The 21,544-nt window shown below is 43.7% G+C and overlaps 1 protein-coding gene across 1 annotated transcript; it reads right to left on the minus strand.

Moving 5' to 3' along the window:
• Window positions 1-824: 824 nt before the first annotated feature.
• ATP5PO (ATP synthase peripheral stalk subunit OSCP) lies at window positions 825-20,804 on the minus strand. The gene is made up of 9 exons (XM_014843727.3): window positions 20,717-20,804; window positions 9,746-9,855; window positions 9,191-9,446; window positions 7,744-7,794; window positions 6,627-6,737; window positions 4,462-4,591; window positions 3,589-3,701; window positions 1,305-1,391; window positions 825-1,005 (listed from the first exon to the last, which is right to left on the minus strand). Exons 3-9 carry the CDS (start codon window positions 9,224-9,226, stop codon window positions 892-894), a joined length of 642 nt encoding a protein of 213 aa, XP_014699213.1. The 5' UTR covers window positions 9,227-9,446; window positions 9,746-9,855; window positions 20,717-20,804; the 3' UTR covers window positions 825-891.
• Window positions 20,805-21,544: the final 740 nt, after the last annotated feature.

Consider the following 21,544-nt stretch of genomic DNA (forward strand, 5'->3'; position numbering starts at 1 on the left):
CAGCTCGTTGCGAAACCTGCTGTTCTGCGGCCCTCTCTGCTACGTGCTCTGATCTGGACCTTTGCCCGCAGTGGGCCGAGGGGATGAACGCTCCTCAGCAGAACTGCTTTCACTGCAGAGTGGAGCCATCTTCCCGGCCAGGATCTCTGAAAGCCTTTCTAGAAAGCATACCGCCTTTATACTCAAGAGGCTAATATCGGGGCAGGACTGTAAGACAAATCTCTTTGGGCTCCTAAGTCAAAATGCACTTTACGAAGTACTTGTTACAATCAGAGGAGCACAAACCCGCCCCACTTTAAGTGCTTTAAGCAGACCCAATGCACAGACCGGACCTGAGGGGCACAGCAATGCGGGCTGGCCCCTGCACTGCAGAAGCTTCGAGAAGCCCGAAGCAGCAGAGCACGGAGCAGCTGCCACTGTCTGACCAGCGTGGGTTCTGGGGGCCAGAGAACCCCTTTCAGTATCTTTGACTAGAGGTGGGCAACAACAGTTGAAACTCCAAGACGACAACCAGCCTGGTTTGCTGGTGCCGTGACTCGGCCTGCGGGCTCAGCCCCTCCCCAGGTCTGGGCTCAGAGGCCAAGGAAACGAGGTAAGATACATTAAGTCTGTAATAGAGCCTGGCATAAAATGAGGCCTCAATAAATGTTAACTACTTTTCCTACAGGACACAAGCTTCCATAAATTCCTAATCATAATCTACACAAACTAAATTCTCCAGCCAAAAAGACTTTTAACCTTTAAACTAGAGGGATACTAAAAGAAAGATATAAAAATAAAGCTCCCTATATTTCCACTTTAAAAGACAAAGTAAACACAGTATGCCCTGGTCAGGAAGCATTTTATTGTCGCTCCAACGTTAAGAATTTTCACCGACAGAAAGTCAACACTTTAGAAAACCTCCCTCATAGCCCTGCTCAGCTTCTGGATCTTGGTTTTTGCAGACATATCAACATACTTCTCTCCAATCCGGACAATCATTCCGCCCATGATGGAAGGATCATTCTAGGAAAGAAAACAGGTGGGAAATATGAAAACGTTGACATTTCACTAATCAAATGCAAAGATGAAAAAGTGCTCTGAAAAGTCTGCATGCGACACAGATGTAAGACGTTATAATTACGTCAAGGAAACAGCGGAAGTCAGATTGTGAATGGAATCAGTAGCCATTCAAAATGAAAATAAATATAAAATTTCGACTACAGGCAGATTAGTACATAATCAGATCTAATTTTTCACTTTCTACAGCCATTTTAAGTGTCAAATTCCCTGAGGAAACACATCATACATAATTAAAAACCTACCTTAACTTCCAATTTCAGTACTTGGCCTTTACTGAGGAAGCTCTTCAGGACTGTTTGTAACTCAGAAAGAGTGGCTTCATCCAAAGGCTAGAAAAGGACAAATCCATCCCTCAAATTTAGAGAAAGCAGAACAGAAACTTTCCATAGTAAAAGAAAAGGAAAAAATACCCCTGGCACACACCACCAAGCCAGGCCCTGTGAATTCCCAGACATCTGGGACCCCGTCCTGGAGCTGCATGGCCACGGTCTCTCATTAGCACCGCGTTCAGGGAGTGTGCGAAGGCCCTCCTCCCAGGAACGCAGGGGTAGCTCACATCCACAGCTCACTTGCTGCTCATAAATGCCCCTCCCTCCCTGTCTCTGCTCCACGGTGCTAGCAGTGCAACTCAGCAATGATTAAGAGGAAAACCCTGAAGTCTGTAATGCCTGAGGATGCAGGCCTCTCTGTGCAGCCCCGTGGGCACGGCTTAAGCCTATTATTTCTGTGGATGAAAAGCAGCAGCCTGACCTGGTCCTATAATCTCTCAGATGCATGGTTACCAGGAGCTCTGGCATGCCACTCCACTCTCAGAACCCCGCCAAGGGGGCCCGGGCAGTGGGCTGGCTCCTGAAGCCAGTACAGCTCTGCATCTCTTCAGAGCATGCAGCCCAGGCGTCCAGACTGTGTTCTTGACTCTTGCCCCAACTCTCACTCCTGGTTAGGGGAGGATGGAAAAGGCTGCTGAAGGAGAGGCCTCTACCTGTCACAAACCCACCTCCCTACCCCTTCATCTGAGTCCAAAAGCTAGCAAGAAAACCTTCACATCTTTGCAAAGATCTAACAACATCCTTGTTGCTGGGGACGGGGGTGGGGGGGAGGGAGGGGAGGGTGGAAATTGACCAGCGTTCAACCAAAACATTCTTTGCTGGGACTCTGAGGGTAGAGAGCTCTGAGGCACAAGCACACCCCCATTTAGATGTGTACGGAGTGCCATGCACCTGTCTGTGCAGGGCATTTCATACCCACCATCTCCCCTATCTGGACAATGCAGGGAGGCCGGCAGTTCTTATTCCCATTTTACATGTGAGAGAACTGAGGTCCAGAGTGATTAAACCCCCGAAGGTCCCTCCAGCAAGCGAGGACGAGTGCCACTACTTGAAATCAGTCTATCAGGTATAATTTTTTTTAAACAGTGGAAACTCACCTAGGAGTTTCAACATGAAAAGCACTAGTAACAGTGGGTTCTAAAGAACTTTTACAGAAGCAGCAGCCTTTAAAAAATCAGGTCCTTGTAATCACTGAAGAACCACCTGTGCCAGGGCTTGGCCCTGGGCCGCTGCGGCCTGGCCTGAGCTCCGCTGTCAGGAGAAGGGGTGCAGTCACAGGGGCTCCAGGAGATGCCTGGGCAGGGAGCACTCCCAACCAGCCCTGTGCTCCGGGGGCTCCAACTACTGAACTACAAATGTGCGCACAGCGACTGTGCGCTAAAATGCCTCTTTGAAATGGTGCTTTTTTGGAGTTAGAATATCTTTTGAACACTAGAGCTATTAATCCAGATGAGGTCAGGTACTCGTATTCCAAGTCAGTCTACCACGCTCTCCTGGTAACTAAGCCCCACAGACAGTTCTTCTATACTAACTGAACTACGGGAGGGAGAAAATACATATTTAAGACAACAACCAGAAAATTAACTCTGCGGAGGCAGTGTGGCTTAGGAACTCAGAGTTCTGAGAGAGAAGCCTGTGTTCAAACCCTGGTGCCACCTTGTGTTGTCGGGCAAGCTGTTTCATTTCCCTGGGTTTCAGTTTCCTCATCGGTAAAACAGGATAATTATACTTCTAATGGACATGAACCTTTTGATATTAAATAAAATAATCAAGTATCCAGCATATGGTAGGTCTCAATAAACTGTGGCTATCCTTAGAGCCCACTTCAGCAAGACAACAAGCCCTACCACTGCCCATTCACCACCAAAGACTAGATTCTAGCTTCAGTCAGCTACTCAATATGGTATTTACAAAGTAAGTCCCACCTGCAATGGAACATAAACCACTGATTCCTACAACACTCTAACCCAGTCTGCAGCCCTCATGAACCACCACTGGTCAGGGAAGCAACAAGATGCACGATGGCCATTTCCAAGTTGAGGCTCACTGAAGCTGGTATGAGAACGAAGCGAACCTCCCAGGTGACAAGTCACCTCTCCCAATTTCTTAGTTTTAGCCTGTTTTTTTTCTTTTTGTTCTGCAAAGTGTGATGCATGGAATGCCAGGGCTAATGCAGCAGCGATAACCCGTTACTTACAGATGCAGTAGTGACTGTGCAAGGTACTTCTCCACGGTGGACGCTCATTATGGTAGAAAAGGCGGAAACGACTCCAGGGGTATTGCTCAAGCGACCATTTTCAGCAAGCAAATCTGGGAAAGTGAAGGTGTGCCAGTAACATGAAACTCACTTAAACAGATTATTCATGATTCATTATATTCACCTCAAAAGCAAATCTACATCTGTGGCCTTAAAATACCATATTCAATGTCCTTTAAGAATGTGAATGGAGAAGATGCAATTTGTTATCTAAAAAGAATATTCAATGTTTAAAAAAAGACCACACTGACAAGCATTTAAATTAATTAAGGGGGACGTCTCAGGTTTGCAACAGATTTCTTGATCACAGCTTGCAATCTGATTTTCAGATTTATGTCACAGACTCCAATGTTTGGCTACAAACCCCCAAATTAACACACTGTCTATTTCAAACATGACGACAGGGATAACGCTTTCTTTGGACACTATTCTGACTGACCATGGAATTTGAAAAGCAATCCAAAGGTACCAAAGGATGCAAATGTCTTCAAGGACAGAGGCAGAGCCACTGGCCACAAAGCGTTTTCTTGGTATGAATCTCACTGGTCTCCTCCATGGGCTGAACTACTGACTACAAAATTAGACGTTCTTACATCTTAACATCCTTCACACAACGCTCCTCAGACTTTAACGTGCACACAATCCCCCTGGAGAGGTGGTTAAGAGGCAGGTTCTGACTCAGCAGGTTGGAGCGAGTCCTGCGATCCCTCACTGCCGAAAGGCTCCCAGGTGATGCGGGTGATCCTGGACCATGGACCGCATTTCCAGCAGCAAAATTTTCAGAGACTTCAGTGAAAAAGATCTAATACTTACTGATCAGGTTGGACGTGAGGGGAGAGAACCTCTCCTTTGCTGTCATGTCATTTAGGCTTTTCATTTTAACGGAACGCTTTATGTAGGGATTCATAATAGATGCAGCCATTTTGGGTTCCTTCAAGATTTGCTAAAAGCACCAAAAAATAGTTTCTTAAACTCTTTAGAGCACAAATGAGCCTAGCTGCCACACATATACTTTCTTACAAATCATGTATTTCATGACTTAAGGGAACATTCTCAAAGAACATATGAAGAAAGGCTTGCAATCAAATAGTTTACCCTTAAGAACACCACACCATGATTTTACACCGGATACAAAAATGTTCCTTAAAAAATTTAAAAACACTTTATGAAGCTTCTTAAACTTATTTTTGCTCTTCAAGAGAGATTACTGAAAGTCTAAGCAGCCAAAATATTCAATTCACTGCATATTTAATGTATTTGGCATGGGTAGCACTCTAGTTTTTCACATTCTAAGAGGATGCCGGTGATGCCAACATTCAAGTGCAATCCTAAAACGGTGCTCTGACTAAGGAGGCCTCCTTGCCATTCCCCTGGAGGGGGCTCTCTGTCTCAGGCAGATCCTGATGCTGTCCTGCTTCCTACAGAGCTCCGGAGAACCAATGCAGCCCTGTGACAGACCTCCGGTGTTTCCAGAGCAGCCTCAGTCAGTCTGGGAGGGAGTGGACAAAAAGTCAAGAGTGCAACTGCCACGAGAGAAACCGCTTCATCTCCATTTTGTTGATGCGCAGATGTCTGGATTCAGTGACCAAGGGCAGCCTCCAGCACCTTGCTCCCCTGGTACCAGGGCTGAGTTCTGACGAGCCGTCGGCTGTTTCCACCTGGGCACCTTTCTATTATATAGCCCTATTCTGGTTACTCTCTTAGTCCCTTCTCCCAGGCTCCTGGCCAGAATTCTGCCTCTGATCCAGGCTACTTGTCATACACTGCGATCTACTGGTAAAAATTCCACTGGAGGGGCCCCATAGAAACAACATTTTTCCAGAAAAATTGCGGGCTTATACAAATTAAAAGCATTCTGGAGTTTAGGTTATCCAGTATTGCATGTTTCTTATCTGTTTCTGTGGACTGTCTATGCCCCCTGAGTAGCATCACACTTTCCTCTCAGTGCCGGAAATCGCTGACCTTCCTTTATGAGAATCTGACGGTGACTGCCTCTCTTCTGCGTCTCCACATCTTGACTGCCAGGTTTCAGTCAAAGCCCACTCTAATGTCCACAACTCGGTCCTTCTCTCCACTGAGAACATGACCGTTCAGGTTTAAAATGGGCATAAATGACAGCAGTGGGCAATAATTATCTCCCCAAAAATGCCTGTGAGAGACCTGCTGGCTCTTGCTACCCCCCCCCCACCCCCCCGCAAGTGTTTCCAACAGAAAGGCTGCTGGCTTGGTGAGGATCATTAAGGGCTGCTCACCCCGACTAAGACTGTAAGCATTATCTGCAGACCTAAGCGGACAAAGGAAGGAACAGAGCGCTACAATTACTGTCTGGCAGGACAAAGTTCCAATAAAGGCTCAAAATGAAAACTGAACAAACCATGTTAAGTATTACTCTATATAACTAGTCTGGGCGGTCTTCTTTCTTTCCTCTGTAGCCTCATGCTGTCAGTTCTCTAGCATCACCATGGAGCTCCCACACCTTTACTAATTGTGCTGCCCAGCAAGCCCTACTCATCATTTCCCCCTCACATCTTGGAATAAAGTAATAATTCAACTGAGGGAAGGCTTCAGAAGGGAAATAAATTCCCAGTAAAACAAAATCATCATATATTCTAAGGACCATTTTGAAAGTATCTGGAATACAAGCATAGATTTTCAAAGGTGACTTTTAATTCTCTTTTGAAATGGCATTTTTTCTTAACTTACCACCTTATATTTTGATTTTCGATTTCTTTCTCTTAGCCCGAAATCTTGGTTTCTAATATTAATACCCTTATATGTACCTATTATACAATAGGTTCAGAACAATACTACCCAGTATTATTACTATCGATATGGTTACAGAAAATAGGTTTTTTTCTTTTTCTTTTTTTGTAGTTCTTTTTCTCTTACGATATACCTCGTTAGGGATGCAGAGTCAAAGCTAAAGGGAAAAACATACAATGGGAACTTAGTAAGTAATGAACAGGAAAGCTTCTTACCGCTACTCTCAACAATTCCTTTTCTACTTGTTCCAGTTTATTCTGTTTAGATGCAGCAGAATAAAGCGCAGTGGCATAGCGACCCTCGACACCATAGACCTGAACAGGTGGCTTTAATAAAAAGGGGGGGCAGGGGAGGAAGGGAAGAGGAAAGCCAGTTAAGACAACATTACACTGTCAACAGAATTCAATATTTACAATTTAAAAAATACATCTTTTATAGCACAAAACAGTTTAAACATGTTATCAAAGAGCTATCCTGAATGGCAACTTTCACACAAATTAGGGATGTTTCCTTGGCCAGGTCACTCAATCTTTGAGCTTCCAAGTCCTCACCTTAAAACGAGGAGCTTAGCAAACACAGTGTCTAAAGTCCCTTTCGGCTCGAACAGTCTGTAATTTAATTATGATAATTTTGCCATGAGATTACGCTTCCTTTCAACTCAATAACTATTCAGTTCCAAATACAGGAGGTTTTTAACACTGAGAGAAGGCAGTTTTGAACATGTTAGAGCCAGGAAAATGAGCGTTTATCAAATACATACAAGTACACTTTCGTACATTTCACAGCAATACTATAAATTTCCCTTACAGAGCCTCCCAACAATGTTCAGTTTAACAGAGCCCTTTAGCAATTTACTAAGTGCCTGATGTTTGAACTACTTTTCACAATAAACTGTAGGCTTCTTTCCTACACACTACCGTCAACGTATGACTACTATGCTTAGCGGTGCTGCAGGCTTGCAGTGGAAGAGCAAAGGCTTTGAATGAGGCAGATTTAGTTCCTGTCTGACTCCAAGACCAAGCCGAGTTACCTCGGGCAAGTTTTCCCAGAGTCTCGGTTTCCTCTTTTGTAGAAATGGGAAGACCAGCTACTTCCCATCTGTTAAGAGGTTTGAAGAAATTCTCGTATTTAAAGGTCATGCATAGGCCTGTCATTTAGCAGGCGTTCAAGAGCATGCCATTCCCTACCCCCATGCACACATATTTTGGGATCCGCAAATTGTGCAGAAAGGTTTAGGGAGCAACTATACAGAAATCCAGGCCCTAACTGTACTGCTGTTTGACTCACACACTTTTATCTGCTTTACAATTACAAAAGATTAAGTCGACATACCCTCACGAGCTTGGCAAATGGCCTGACCACAGATGTACTGAAGCATCGCACCTTTAAAACAACAGACAGAAGATCAAACAAGATTACTGGAACGATTTCTGCATTTAAGCCAATAATAGAAAGCATTCAATATGACTTTTAAATGACTAGTTTCTTTGTATCATCACATAGATTACTGAGGGTAGCTGCTCTCTACTACCTACGAGTAAATTGCCCCACTGAGAACCATCTCAAATTGCTAGGAACAGGCTGAGGCTAGCCCACCAGAATGAGGGAGAAAACACTAATTCTGATGAAATACATATTTCAAAATGATTTTAACAAGATTTTTCACAGGTATATTACCACCTTTGAGCAGGATTTTACTAAACAGTGGCAGGACTCCACTCACGATCTGTAAGAGATGTACCTTTTTTCAGGTGAGGAAGATTAGCCCTGAGCTAACATCTGCACCCATCTTCCTCTATCTTGTACGTGGGATGCCTCCACAGCATGGCTACTGAGTGGCGTAGGCCCATGCTGGGAGCTGAACTCGCCAACCTGGGCCACGGAAGCGGAGAGTGCAGAACTTGAACCACTTGGCCCCAGGGCTGGCCCCCTGGATGTCCTTTTTTAGAACCCAAATGCTCTCTGAAAATAAAGATCAATCCTCTGAGTATCGAAGCAGAGTCTGACGTGAGCACAGGCCCTAATTCTGAGAGATGGTATCTTGTCTATCAAGCGACAGAGCTGGAATCCACAGCTCAAAAAGCACCTGCAAGAGTGGACAGGTCACCTTCAAATAACTCCAGCTCTGGAGCGCACGACACCAAAACTGGCTGCAAGGATTAAAAGACGTTTTAACACCTATGGAAAACGTACGTAACCCGGACGGGGTCACCCTATGTAAAGCACTGTGTTGATATGCACGGTAAAAAGCACGGATTTTCTTCCCAACTCCATCTTCCAGGAGACTCTGTGGGTTCAAGTCTCAGCTCTACTCCTTAACTGACTAAGGAGTCAAGGAAGACTCATTTAAACTTTTCCGTTTCATTTTCTTTACAAAAATACGAAATGTGGCTTTACAAATATTCCTTGGCATCACTAGTGACCCCTGCCAGGTGTGACCACAGCGACACAGGAAGATGATCCGGGGGTGGGCCACGTCCTTTCCTCGGAGTCCAAGGAAGCTGGCCCCCATCTCCGGGGCCCCTCAAGCCAGCTGCTTCCCGGGACCGTGCTTGGAGGACGCCGCGGTCCAAGGTCCAAGGTCAGCCCCGCGCCCACGGCCCCGGGCAAAGGCAGGGCCGCTAGAGCCGCCTTGCGTGGCTGCCACTGCTGGGCCGCACGACCTTGAACCGCGGCCACGCTTCCCCAACTGTGGCCTCGCACCGTGGCACTAGGGGTCTGGTACGGATCACCCCAGGAGGGATCCTCCCGCTGGCTTTTAGGACGTCCGTTCTCTCACCTGCCGGGAGAGCCCGGACACCCCTGGAACGGCCATCTTCTCCTGGGCGGCTGTAGGTCAAACCCAAGCTGGAGAAAGAGACGCGAGGGAGCATGCGTGCGTCAGCGTAGCCGCCGAGCCCCCTGGGAGGTGTAGGCGTAGGTCGTCAGCCGCATGCGCAGTGACCTCTGTCAGGCTGGGAGTTGTAGTTCTTAGAAGCGGCTGGTAAGGCTCGTCTTACAGGGCTGGGAATGGGGCAAGAGGGCTCGCGCAGTACCTGGAAATGAAATCCTGAAGTTACTGACTAAGCGGCCCTGACTGTAGAGTGCATTTATTGTCCCTAGCGTTAAAATTTCCACTTAGATAAATATGGTGGCATTTGTTCCATTTCACATTCATCGCTAGCATCATTAGCATCTTTATGTCTTCTTCCTACCACGCCAAAGGGTATGTCAAACGCAGTTGCGAGTGTTGTGTGAAAAACTAGCCTCAAGCTCCAGGAGTCGACTCGACGTGTCCAGGACCCGGGCGGCGACTGTCCCTCCATCATCCCACCCTCACTCTGCCCCATCTCACCTGAGTTCAGCATTGACCAGTTGGTTTGTGGGCGTGTGAGGTTCTGGAGCTTAAATTCTTGATGCTGGATAAAGCAGGGTGATTATCCGAGGATCGGATCTAAAATAGAACTGGGGTTTGAGCAAGTGTGACATTAAAACTGAGAACCCAACGCTAGCCTTGGCCAGTTTCTCTGCATTCATAAAAACAACCCATTTCAATCTACTTCCCCCTAAATGGAGGTTGCTCTAGGTTTCTCTTCTGTACAGAAGAGGATTGGCCTTCAGAGCACAAGCGGGAGTTCCCTGGTTGCAATAATGGGGTCTCATGGTCAATTAAAAAGATTTTTTTCCTGCTCAGATCTATTTATAGGAACACATTAATTCATTACTTTACCCCCTTAGGGTGCAGTTTTCTCATCATTAAAAAAACTTGTAAGGATGCAGAAAGGTAGAAAGATTTTATTATTTTTTTATTTTAATTTTTTGTTGTTGTTGTAGCAGGATTTTAATTGCCCTCTTTTCAACCATTTGTTGTCAATGCTTTTTTGGTGTGTTGTCTCCCAATGTTTTTTCAGGCAGTAGCCTGAACTGCCCAGACGAGAATCCCGGTCCCTTCAGTGACCTTCCCCAATTATATAACTTCTCTGTGCTTCAGTTTTCTCATTGATAAAATGAGTATTATGATAATACTTGCCTTATAGGTTGTTAGAAAAAATAAAGAAGTTAATATATGTGTAAAGTACTTAGAACAATTGCCTGACAGAGTGGCGCTCAATGTTATTCTTTATTTTGTGTTTGTTTTTATTACACATACCAATTCACAATATGCATATAATTTAGTATCTTGCCTTTTTCCTTAATACAAGAGAAAAAAGGATGCTAAATTGTATATGGATTGTGAATACATGCCTACAATATAAGCATATTCCCAAGTTATATAAACTATATGAAGATCATTTTAATGACTGCAGTATAACCTCTCAGGTGGATATTCTGTAACTTAATTATTAAATGAATTTTGAACATAATTCAGATGGTTTCTAGTTTTTTTCCATTTTAAACAATATTGCATCTCCTGAGCATCTTTAGACACAACCTTTTTTTTTTTTTAATATTTAGGATAACTTCCAAATAGATTCCCAGAACTGGCACAACTTGGTGAGAGGGTATGAGCCCTTTAAAAGTCTTTGATGCACGAGGCCAAGCTGCTTTTCAAAAGTTTTAACCAATGTACACTTTCACTCAAAGTGCATAAAATCCCTGTTTCACTCCACTCTGCAAACTATTTTCAGGGGCTATTTTCAAATAAGCTGAACGGAAAGTATATTCGTTATACAACACATTTTACTGAGCACCTAATATATGTAAGCAGCTGTTCCATGCCCTGAAGGGACAGCAGACAAGGAACTTGCCTTTCTAGACCTTACGTACTATGTGAAATCAAACCACAAACCCATGTTTCTGAATGTGTGGGTGTTAATAGATGTCTACAAATGAAGTGTTCTGGGGCCAGATGCACTTGGAAAACTCTAGACTCTCTATTATATTGATAATCCACTAGAAGTAAACTGTGCGGTTGCATAGCAGCGGGTCTGTGCTCTCTATTTCCTTTGTATTCACCCCCATCCCATTCCAGCCCCTTGCGTGTCGCCAAAATAGCAGTTTGTAGTTGTTTGAGTTTTCGGGTTGCACGTATATGATTTCATTTTTATTTTGAGTCTCAGGATAATTCTAAGATGTAGGTTGTCTGGGATTCCACCACTTTCAGGTGCTAAGACTTCTCGGATCCTGTTTTAGGCCGCTCGTCTGGGATCTGGCAGTTCTGGGTCTCAGGGAGTACTTCTGGGCACGGGATTTTGATGCCAGTGCCTACTCTTTACATCTTGGTGATCTGGACCATCGGAGAAACACAGAGGAAGCCCTGAAGCCTGACGCCTCTGCTGTCAATGCTTCTTTCCGCCTGCTCTTGGAGTCCTGGGCATCTCTGAAATCTCGCTGCAGGCAGAGCACTGCAAGGACAGGCCAGGGCCCCTATGCAAACTCTTACGAGGGATCAGCTGGCAGCAACGACCCAGCTGTGGGACTGCCATGCCTTCTGCTACGCAGGAATAGAGAATTTGGAAAGGAAAAAAAGAATTTTGTCTCGTAGAAGAAGGGAAAAGACTCAACACTGCTTTATCATGCTTTCCTTCTGCACAAACTCAAATTGTTTACAAATTAGCTGTTTTAGCTGCTGAGGCTGATGGAGTCAAAGGGACTTGCCCAAGACCACAGGGCAGGGCCACAGCGATAGCACAACCAGACATCAGATCTCAGTATTTTTGTCTTATGCTGACTTTCAATTCAAAGCAAATATTGCTCACTGTTTTGCTTTATCTACAAAGGCACCATATGCTGGCACGGAAAACAGCAGCTTGGGTATCATGAGACCCTCCATTGCATATGTTTTTAAAAAATGAAGTGACTTTCCCCTTGACCCAGAAAGAACCCTTCTAAAACTCAGAAATCTGGATGAAGGTTAGTGTGCAAAATGTTCACTGCATTCACTATAAAAGAGCAAAAAATTGGAAACAAATGTCTGAGCATAAGAGAGTGGCTTTTAAAATGGCACATTATGCGGCCATTACAGTGAGACTTTTAAAAAGTATTTAATGCTAGAGAAAAATATTTAATGACCCTCAGGAAAAAATTACAAACTACATTCTGTATTATTCTATAATGAGTATGTGTCACTACTGTAATCACACACACACAAAAAAAGGATGCCCGTGATTCTGTCACTTAACTGTGTGTCACTTAAAGGAGAGATGCATCTGCTCTAGTTTCGATTACACTCGGCTTCTGTCAGGAAGGGCAAGTGCCTCAAGTTAATGAGCTCGGAGAAGGACCAGCCTCCAAATTTGGACCAGAGAACCTCCAATGTTCCTTCCCATAGTTTCAGTGTAGACTCCACCAGCCTGGGGGACATTTTCTTTAGCTTTGCAGAATACACAATAAGAATGGAACCTACATGGCAAAGGTTTTCCCTACACATTTTATTACACTGAAAGGACCTGGGAAATGTTTGCGTTAGTCATGTATTTATCTCAGGGTGAACTCTGCACCAATTTTCTCTTTGTTTTTAGTTCTTTGTTCCTCTGAGTCGATTTTGAGAACTGTCTGTACATGGATGCTTTATAGCAGACTGGAGCCGCTTGCTGTCTCGGGGTCATAGTCTGGCAGCCCCGATTTAGAACTTCATGTGTAGCTCATCTTTCTATTTAAACCTCAAGAATGGGAAAATGACTTTGGGAGCTTTCTATGCAGGCCTGTTAGAGGGGGTTAGAGGGCGGGCCTGCCAATGGGCAGAGGCCCCTGGGTTGGAACTGATCAGGCTTTGAACAAGAAAAAGTGTTGAGGAAAATGGACAAAGGGACGCAAGTATTATGACCATATGATTTAAAACTGTTTATCCTTCGGATTTGGTGCATCTAGTACAGAGGAAAAGGGCAAATAAAACACACGAAAAATAGCTTGATGATTTTTTTTGTCTTTGGAGAAAGCTGTCTTAGGGCTGCAGCACAGATCACCGGGATCTGGAAGGCGACAGAGGGAGGACCCTGCACTGCAGGAAGTGGTCCCCCACCCTGAGCACGGGCCCCTTCCCTCCCCTTCTCCTCCAGGCCTGCAGGTCGTGCCCACCTGGAAGCAGTCAAATAACTCCGTGCTCAAGGTCACTGCTGGTGGTCAGCCTGGTCCAGGTTTCTGAAGGATCATCCCGACACTGGGGGGAGCCATCTGCTCATGTTGTAAACTCTGGCTTCAGAATCAATTTCTTTCTAGAGCTTTCACTTCAAACCTTGGTGATGGTGCTCACACAAGCAGGAATCAGAATATTGTGAGATCGACAGACAAAATGATGCCTGAGAGATGCTCTAATCCAGGCTCCTTGAGTTTTGGGGCCCAGACGGGTAGTTTATCCACCCATCATGCAGCCTCAGTGGGGAAGCCAGTCTCAGAATCCCTGGAAACTCCCCCTTCTAATGTTCTTTCAGCTCCACACGGGTCCCAGCTCCCCCCTCACTTCTTGCATTTTCCTTGGCAGCCCAGTTTTTGGTCATCTCAACCAGGTTTTCTTGGCATTGCCTCCTCAGACTCTATGGAAAAACACTCCTGGATTGGACCAGAAGTAACACTTCCTTCTCAAAGCCCTTCCTCTTTCTGGGTTTGGGGCAGTTCAGGGAAAAGTTATGCTGTTAAACAGGCACCCTATTCTGGGAGATGGTAATGACAGAAGGAACGAGCAAATGATACATCCAGAACATTCTTATGTTTGTTGATTTCCTAAAAATGTTGACTGTAAATTGAGAAAAATGGTGAACACAGTCAACAGTATGTTTGGCGCCCTTTCTGATGTGCTATGCAATGCTTCTATTTGGTGGCCCTGCCTGGGCCTCCGTCACTGGGGTTTGGTTGTTATTCGTTATCCGTTGTATCTCTGCAGCCCCAAGGTCCCGGTTGGAATCCCAGCCTGCCACTCACCAGCTGTGAGTCTCCTAACCTCTGTGCCTCAGTTTCTTGAGCTGAAGAATGCAGATAGGAACAGTATGGATCCTGTGAGTTGATGCCTGTAAAGCATTCAGCACAGTGCTGGCGTCAAGTCCACGTACCATGAACTTGAACTGTTATTCTCCTCTTTAAGATAGTCCCTTTACATATCGTGTTTCTATAGAGGCAAGATGAGCACAAACCTGGACCATTCTTCATGATGGAATTTTAATTCTTACTTTCATCTTCTTGAGCTATGGCTTAGAACATAAAACAGAGCTTCATCCTTTCTTCTGAAAGCTAAGAAGTGGTTATTGTCAAAACCAGCCCTGTTTTGGAAGAGCTTTCCTGCAGGGGGAGCAGCCCCAGCTGAGTGCGCCAGAAGTGGGTCTCTTCATCTGGGAGTTTATGAGGAAAGACGGACTAGTCATTTTAGAACAATGAGCTCTCAGGATTTCCCGGTAAACAAGTAAGCATTGAACGCTGTTTACTTAAAAAAAAAAAAGGAGTATGTATATTTGGTGCAAATAAAAATGTGAGAACAGTAGAGGCTTTGTAGGAGTTCAATGTAAAAAAGGAAATTATATGGTAAAAAAAGGAAATTACACAATTTTTTTTCTTTGCACAATTATATAGATGTAGTGAAAGCGAAAGTAAAAGTCAGGGCAAGGAACGTATACAGACAGGAGGGGAAGCGCCCAGAAGGTGGGGCAGCGTGTGGTGCAGCTGGATTTTGAAATGCCGAGCAGAGTGATGTGATCTGCCTGCATCCCTTAGTGGAATGCCCTGGGCAAGAAACCGTTGATAAAACTTGGTGGCAGAGCATTTATTTCATTGTTTTATCAGTAAAGGAGCACACAGAGAGGACCCTGGCTTTGAGGGTCCTGGTAAATCAGGCTGTTGGGGACAATTCTGTTGAGTACAAGGAGGATGGAGAAGATCAATGGCAAGCTCAGTGGTCACAGCCAACCCCACGGAACAGAGAGGCTGCGAACTGCATAGACAAGGTGACTTGCAAATAAAGAAGGCTTTTTATACCTTAGGGTTTAAAGGCAGCCACAGTTTCTGTAGCAAATGAGTTGGTGTGCCCTTGCCGATGGTCCTTGTGACCCGAAAGTGGTAAGGAATACTGAGGCTTTTCATTTTGCTGGGGACATCCTGTGGGGGAGATTGTGACATACTTCTGTGCATAGAATTGCAAGGCTGGATAAAGGCACTATTTTGAGTTTTTATGCAATGAGGGAGTTATTAGTGGGGTGGTCTTTGAGACTAAGGTCAAATCTTCAGGAAAACAAAGTAGTACAGACTATCTATATTGAATGGCTTGAAGTGGGATAGAGGACCATCCCTAATTCATTCATTCAGGCATTAATTCATTTAACAAACATTCACTGTGTGGTAGAGACCATGATACATGCTGCAGGGGATGAAGGCAACCAAGGCTGACCCTGCCTTCAAGGAGATGTTGCCAATTCCCCTTGAATCAGTTTTTAACTTTTAAAATCACTTTTCCTTTTTTCTATATATATTGGAGAAGAAATTGGTATGTGTTCATCTAAAAATCAAACTAATTAAATTGCACATAATTTTATAGTTTCTGGGCTTTCTTTAATCTTTAAATCTTTAAATTTATAGGAATTCCTTCTATATATGAGTCCCAAAGAGAAAGCAAGCTCCTCCTGTCATATCTTGGCAACTAACTGAAGTAACGAAAGGGAAAGAAATGATAAAAATAAATCATTCCAGTTGGCAGAGCATCACTGTATAGTTCTCAAAGTGGTGGTTCATCACAAATGAGGTTGGTACCATCTTGGCTGCACTGGATCTAATTGGTCCACTTGTGACGATGAGGAGAGGACCAGTGCTCTTCCCTCTGGTGATCTGAGACAGTGCTATGTGCCCTGGAATCAGCTGAGTTTATACAATCCAGGTTTGCTGACATTCTTGAGGCATGGAAATTTTTCTTACTTGTGTTCCAATTCCAAAGGCTTCCTGAGAACATTCTAGAAGTAGTCTGTCATAGGCAGTAGTAGCCATCAATCCTGGCTACTGATTGAAATCAATTCTGGAACTTAAAAAACTACAGATGTCCACTGAAGACATATGAATTAGAATTTGCATGTACATTTTATTTTTAATTAATTATTGAGCTTGAATGTTCAATGATTGGACAGGGTTAAAATAAATCATAGTATATTTATGAAGGAATATTATGCTACCATTTAAAATTATGGTGAGGAAGAATTTGCTGAGCTGAGAAAATATTCATAAAGCATTACCAAGTTAAAAAAAGTAGGCTCAGAAGAGTATTCAGTGAAAAAAAAAGTATTCCATGTATAACATGCTGATATTTTGTTAAATCATCATGTATTTATATGCTTTGTACAAAAACTCAGAAGGAACAGCACAAACATATGGATGGTGGTAACTTATAAGCGGTGATTTTTGTTTGTTTTTTCTTTGGTGCTTTTCTGCATTTTCTAAATTTTAATCATCAGTTAATGCTTCTATACTGAGGAAAAATTCCCTCAATAAATCTTAATGGTTTCCTCTTCAGGGTCAACATGTTGAGGAGAAGCAAAGAAACTAGACACATGTGACTGCTTCATCCATCCACCCATCCATTCATCCATCCACCCATCCATTCGTCTGCTCAACCATTCATCCATCCATCCATCCACCTACCAGTCCATCCATCCACCCATCCATTCATCTACCCAACCATTCATCCATCCATCCACCCACCTACCAGTCCATCCATCCACCCATCCATTCATCTACCCAACCATTCATCCATCCATCCACCCACCTACCAGTCCATCCATCCACCCATCCATTCATACATCCATTCATCCATCCATTCATAATTTTTATTTAGCCTCTACAAATTTCCTCAATTTTGTTTAGTCCTTTTTTTCCCTATTTATTAAGAAAAATATGTCTTAAGCACCAGCCATGGGCCTGGCACTGGCAGTTTTAGGCACTTGGGCTGCAGAGGCTCAGTTTCCTCAAATCCATGCTGCAGTTCTTACTCTCTAGCATGCAGAAGAGGCTGTGAGGAGCTCGTTGAAATGCAGATTCCCTCCCTGGAAGCTCCAGTGAAGTAGTTCTAGGTGGGGCCTGAGAATTGTGTATTTTAAATGAGCATCCCACCCGGTTCTGACATAGACTATCTGGTACCACCCTTTGAGAACCTGTGAGGGGAAGGCACTTGGATTAAATAGCTTAAAGTCTAAAGATGATGAAAAATGGCGGAATAGAGAAACTGGTTTGTTTGTTCCATCAGGAAATCTCAACTCAGTTCCCCCAGGATGTCCCTGGACCCATGCTCTTTAGCTGCACTGTCTTATTTTAGAATGTGACGTGTCTAAGTGGGACGACAATCAAAATACACTCAACCAGATTGCCAGCATTCTTGAAGGTCATTAGGTGTGGCAAACACCCTCCTTCCTTAAGGATGGTCAGAGAGCAGCAACATAAGAAGTAATAGTAATTTTAACAGCAGCCACCACTTACTAAGTGGTTAGTGCATGCCAGACACTCACTTTATATTCATTTACTCACCTAATCTTTTCAAAACCCCATAGGTTACCTATGGATAAAATCACCCCCATTTTACAGATTAGGAAACTGTGTTTTAGAGATGTTAATTGACATGCACAAGATTACATGGCCAGTCAGTTGGCTTGTCCCCAAAGACCCTGGGCTCAGCTACTATATTATTTAGTCCCAAACTCTACCAGCGGCCACTGTGCAACCTCTAGATGTGAAGCTGCCCCTGGGACTCAGGAATATTGACCATTGCCAGGCAGCTTGCTGCTTGGCGGCCCCTGCTGAAGTTTTCTGGTGTCAGATTATTTTTTCACTTTAACCTTCTAAAACTGTGCCCTTCATGGTCCCAGCTAGTACAAAGTTAAAAACACTTGATAAAATGCATGAACCACAGCCAGCAGCACATTTCCAAATCACGTTGTAAGCCAGGCAGCGTTCTCTTGAAACACACATCCTTGGGGGCAAAGCAATCAAGAGAACTTCCACTGAAGTCTGTGGATGAGGTGTCTATTGAACCAAGGAAAACTGGGGATTTGGGGGTGCCAGGTCCCTGCAGTGGGAACAGCTGGAGGAGAGCTCCAGTGAATTTGTGTAGTGACAACAATTCAGGGAAATTTACTACAGTTTTTGCTCAGTAGCAAAACTCACATTTGAACGAAAAACCTGTCTTCCACCCTACCCCCTGGCATGTTTTTTCTTTTTTGTAATATTGTGATGTGTCATTATTATTTCAATTTTTTATTTTATTGAGATATAATTCACCTACCATAAAATTCATGTAGCCTTTTAAAATGTACGTCTCAGTGTTTTTTTTTTTTTAAATATTCACAAGGTTGTGTAACTATCAACAGTATCTAATTCAAGAACATTTTCATCAGGCCAAAAAGAAATTCCATACCCATTAGAAGTCACTCTCCATTCTCTCCTCCTCCTGACCTCTGGCAAATTTTGATGATTTTTAATGGTTATATCTTTTCTCTTTAATTAGACTATGAGAGACCAGAAAACTCATCAGTCTTCCTGGCACAAAGTAGGTGCTTAATAAATGTTTTTCCTTGGTGATAAAGCTATTAACCTTAAGACTCTCTACTCTCTTTCTGGTCTGTGTGATAATTTTGAAATTACAGCTGAGTTTTTTTTCCCGCCTCCCCTCCCATTTAGGAAGGCCTGAACTCAGAGGTCTCATGTCAACCAGATAAATATTTTATTGGCCTAATTTTTAAATTTAGTTTGATTTAGGAAAAGACAAGGATATCTCGACTCTTTTATTGTAACCTGAGCATTGACAGTTCAGTGATATTTCATGTTTTTCCAGCTCATAAAAATACAGTGAGGAAATTAACAGCTTGGACTGTGGGAAAAGGAGAAGTGATGCTGAAACCGATGTGCCTGGGTCTGAACTGGCTGTTTACAGAGTGAAAAGCAGGTCACACATAGGCTGAGATTTGGCTTCCGTTATGCCTGGGAATCTACAAATTCAATTCCCTTTCATTGGCAGAACATGAAAGCTAAAGATTATCCCCTAATCCTGTGGCATTTTTTAATCCATGGAATGGGCTTTGCTGCTCAAAAATTTTCACTTGAAGGCACACACTCTCTGGAGATACAAATATTTTGTTTACCCCTGCGGTATCTGTGGAAAAACTTGTCAGAATGAATGTCTATGATGGTTACTGCAGATGAAGGTGATTTTGTCACTGTCCAAGAGTGACCGTGCTCCCTCCATTCCAAATTTCCACTTCTTTTAAAATTCAAATAGTGGAAGCTCATGTGGCAGTTTTTCCTCTCATAAACAAGAGCAGAAAATTCAGTGCACTGCTGAAAGGTGGAAACAACCCAGATGTTCATCAGCAGATGAACAGATAAACAAAATGTGGCATATCCATACAACGGAATATTATTCAGCCATAAAAAAGAATGAAGTACTGACACATGCTACCACATGGATAGACCTTGAAAACAGTATGCTGCGTGAAAGAAGCCAGACACAAAAGGCCACAGATTGTATAATTTCATTTGTATGATATGTCCACAAAGAGGCAAACCCATAGAAATGAAAAGCACAGTAGTGGTTGCCAAGGGCTGAGGGAAGGGGAAATGGGGAGTGACTGCTAACCCATATGGGATTTCTTTTTTTGGGGTGATGAAAACATTCTGGAATTAGATAGTGGTGATGGTTGCACAAATTTGTGAATTTGCTAAGACCCACTAAATTGTGTTTTGTTTTGTTTTTGAGGAAGATTAGCCCTGAGCTAACATCCGTGCCCGTCTTCCTCTACTTTATATGTGGGATGACTGCCACAGCATGACTTGACAAGTGGTGCCATGTCCACACCTGGGATCCGAACCGGCAAACCCCAGGCCACAGAAGCAGGAACTTGTGAACTTAACCACTGCGCCATCAGGCCAGCCCCCAGTTGTGTTTTTTAAAATGGTGAATTTTACACTATGTAAGTTATATCTCAGTAAAAAAAAAATGTGAAAAGAAAAGATTTGCTGCAAAGCCCTTGAGGGGTACAAACAGGAGTAAGAGGGGAAAACCTGACCTTATTTTGTTGGTGGCTGTGCTGAAGATGACTTAGCAGCTCCCTCCAAGAGGCATCTGCTGGAATCAAACCGTTCCTGTCCTCGCCACTGCAACACGTGGTTTCAGGCCTTTATCATTTTTGCTTGGATCATGGAACTAAAGAATTTTGACAGCTGGAAAGGAACTTGGAGAGTCTAGTTCAACTCTCTCACTTGTCAGGTGAGGAAACTCGTCCCAGGCAGTAGAAGTGACAGGTTCAAAGTCACGTCATTAGTGGCTGTGCTGGACCTAACACCCAGCATTCTTTTCACTTGACATTTATTGCAATTGTTCCCCCCGCCCCCAGCCTCTACCTGCTCAAGTACAATTGTACATTCCACGGACCTTAATCTTCCTGAAGCGCAGATCTGATGATGTCACTTCTCCGCTGTAAAATCTTCAGTGGCTCCTCATTGCCCTCCATCTCCTGTGTGCTGCTTGGCTCCCACAGCTTGCTAAATGAACTGTCCTTGCTGGCCCGAGGCGCGGTGTGCTTTCCAATATCACGGCTTTGTTGACATTTGTTTACGCCTTCACACCTCAGCTAAATGCCAGGTATCTTGAAGACTGGCATCATGTCTTGTGCATCTTTGACCTCCAGGCACAGAGCACAGTGCAGTTCCTTGCACTTGGTGGGGCTCAGGAACCATTTGTAGACCACCGAGGAATATCTTAGAGGAGTTCTGGAAACAGGTGGCTATTTTGTGCCACATCTCTTCTCTTGGAGTTGAAGATTGACTTTAATTTTTAAGAGTAATCCTGACAAAAAGATTCTAGAAACGCCTTGTGAGATTAGATTTAGTCTCAAAAAGGCAAAACTCACTGACATAAAAAAAAAAAAAGAGCCAAAGGTTATTTTTGAAATAATTTATTACAGAAGTAATTGAGGTTCGTTGTAGAAGGTTTAGAAAATTCTGAGAAAGCTCCAGGAATATGAAAAAGAGAATAAAGAGTGCCCATAATCCTAGCCCTTAGGGAGTATCTATTGATAATCTTTCATTTGTACAGCCATATTTCTGCACACGCATACACACTGTAGATACATTGTTTACAGAAATGAGGTCCCACTCTGCAGGCAATTTTGTAACCTGCTTTTAAGTTAAATGAAAAGTGAAAATTTAATAGCACTGCGTTAAGTGGGAAGGATTTTGTTGCCGTCAACTCAATGATTCA

This window comes from Equus asinus, chromosome 18 (assembly GCF_041296235.1).
Source record: "Equus asinus isolate D_3611 breed Donkey chromosome 18, EquAss-T2T_v2, whole genome shotgun sequence".
Taxonomy (NCBI): domain Eukaryota; kingdom Metazoa; phylum Chordata; class Mammalia; order Perissodactyla; family Equidae; genus Equus; species Equus asinus.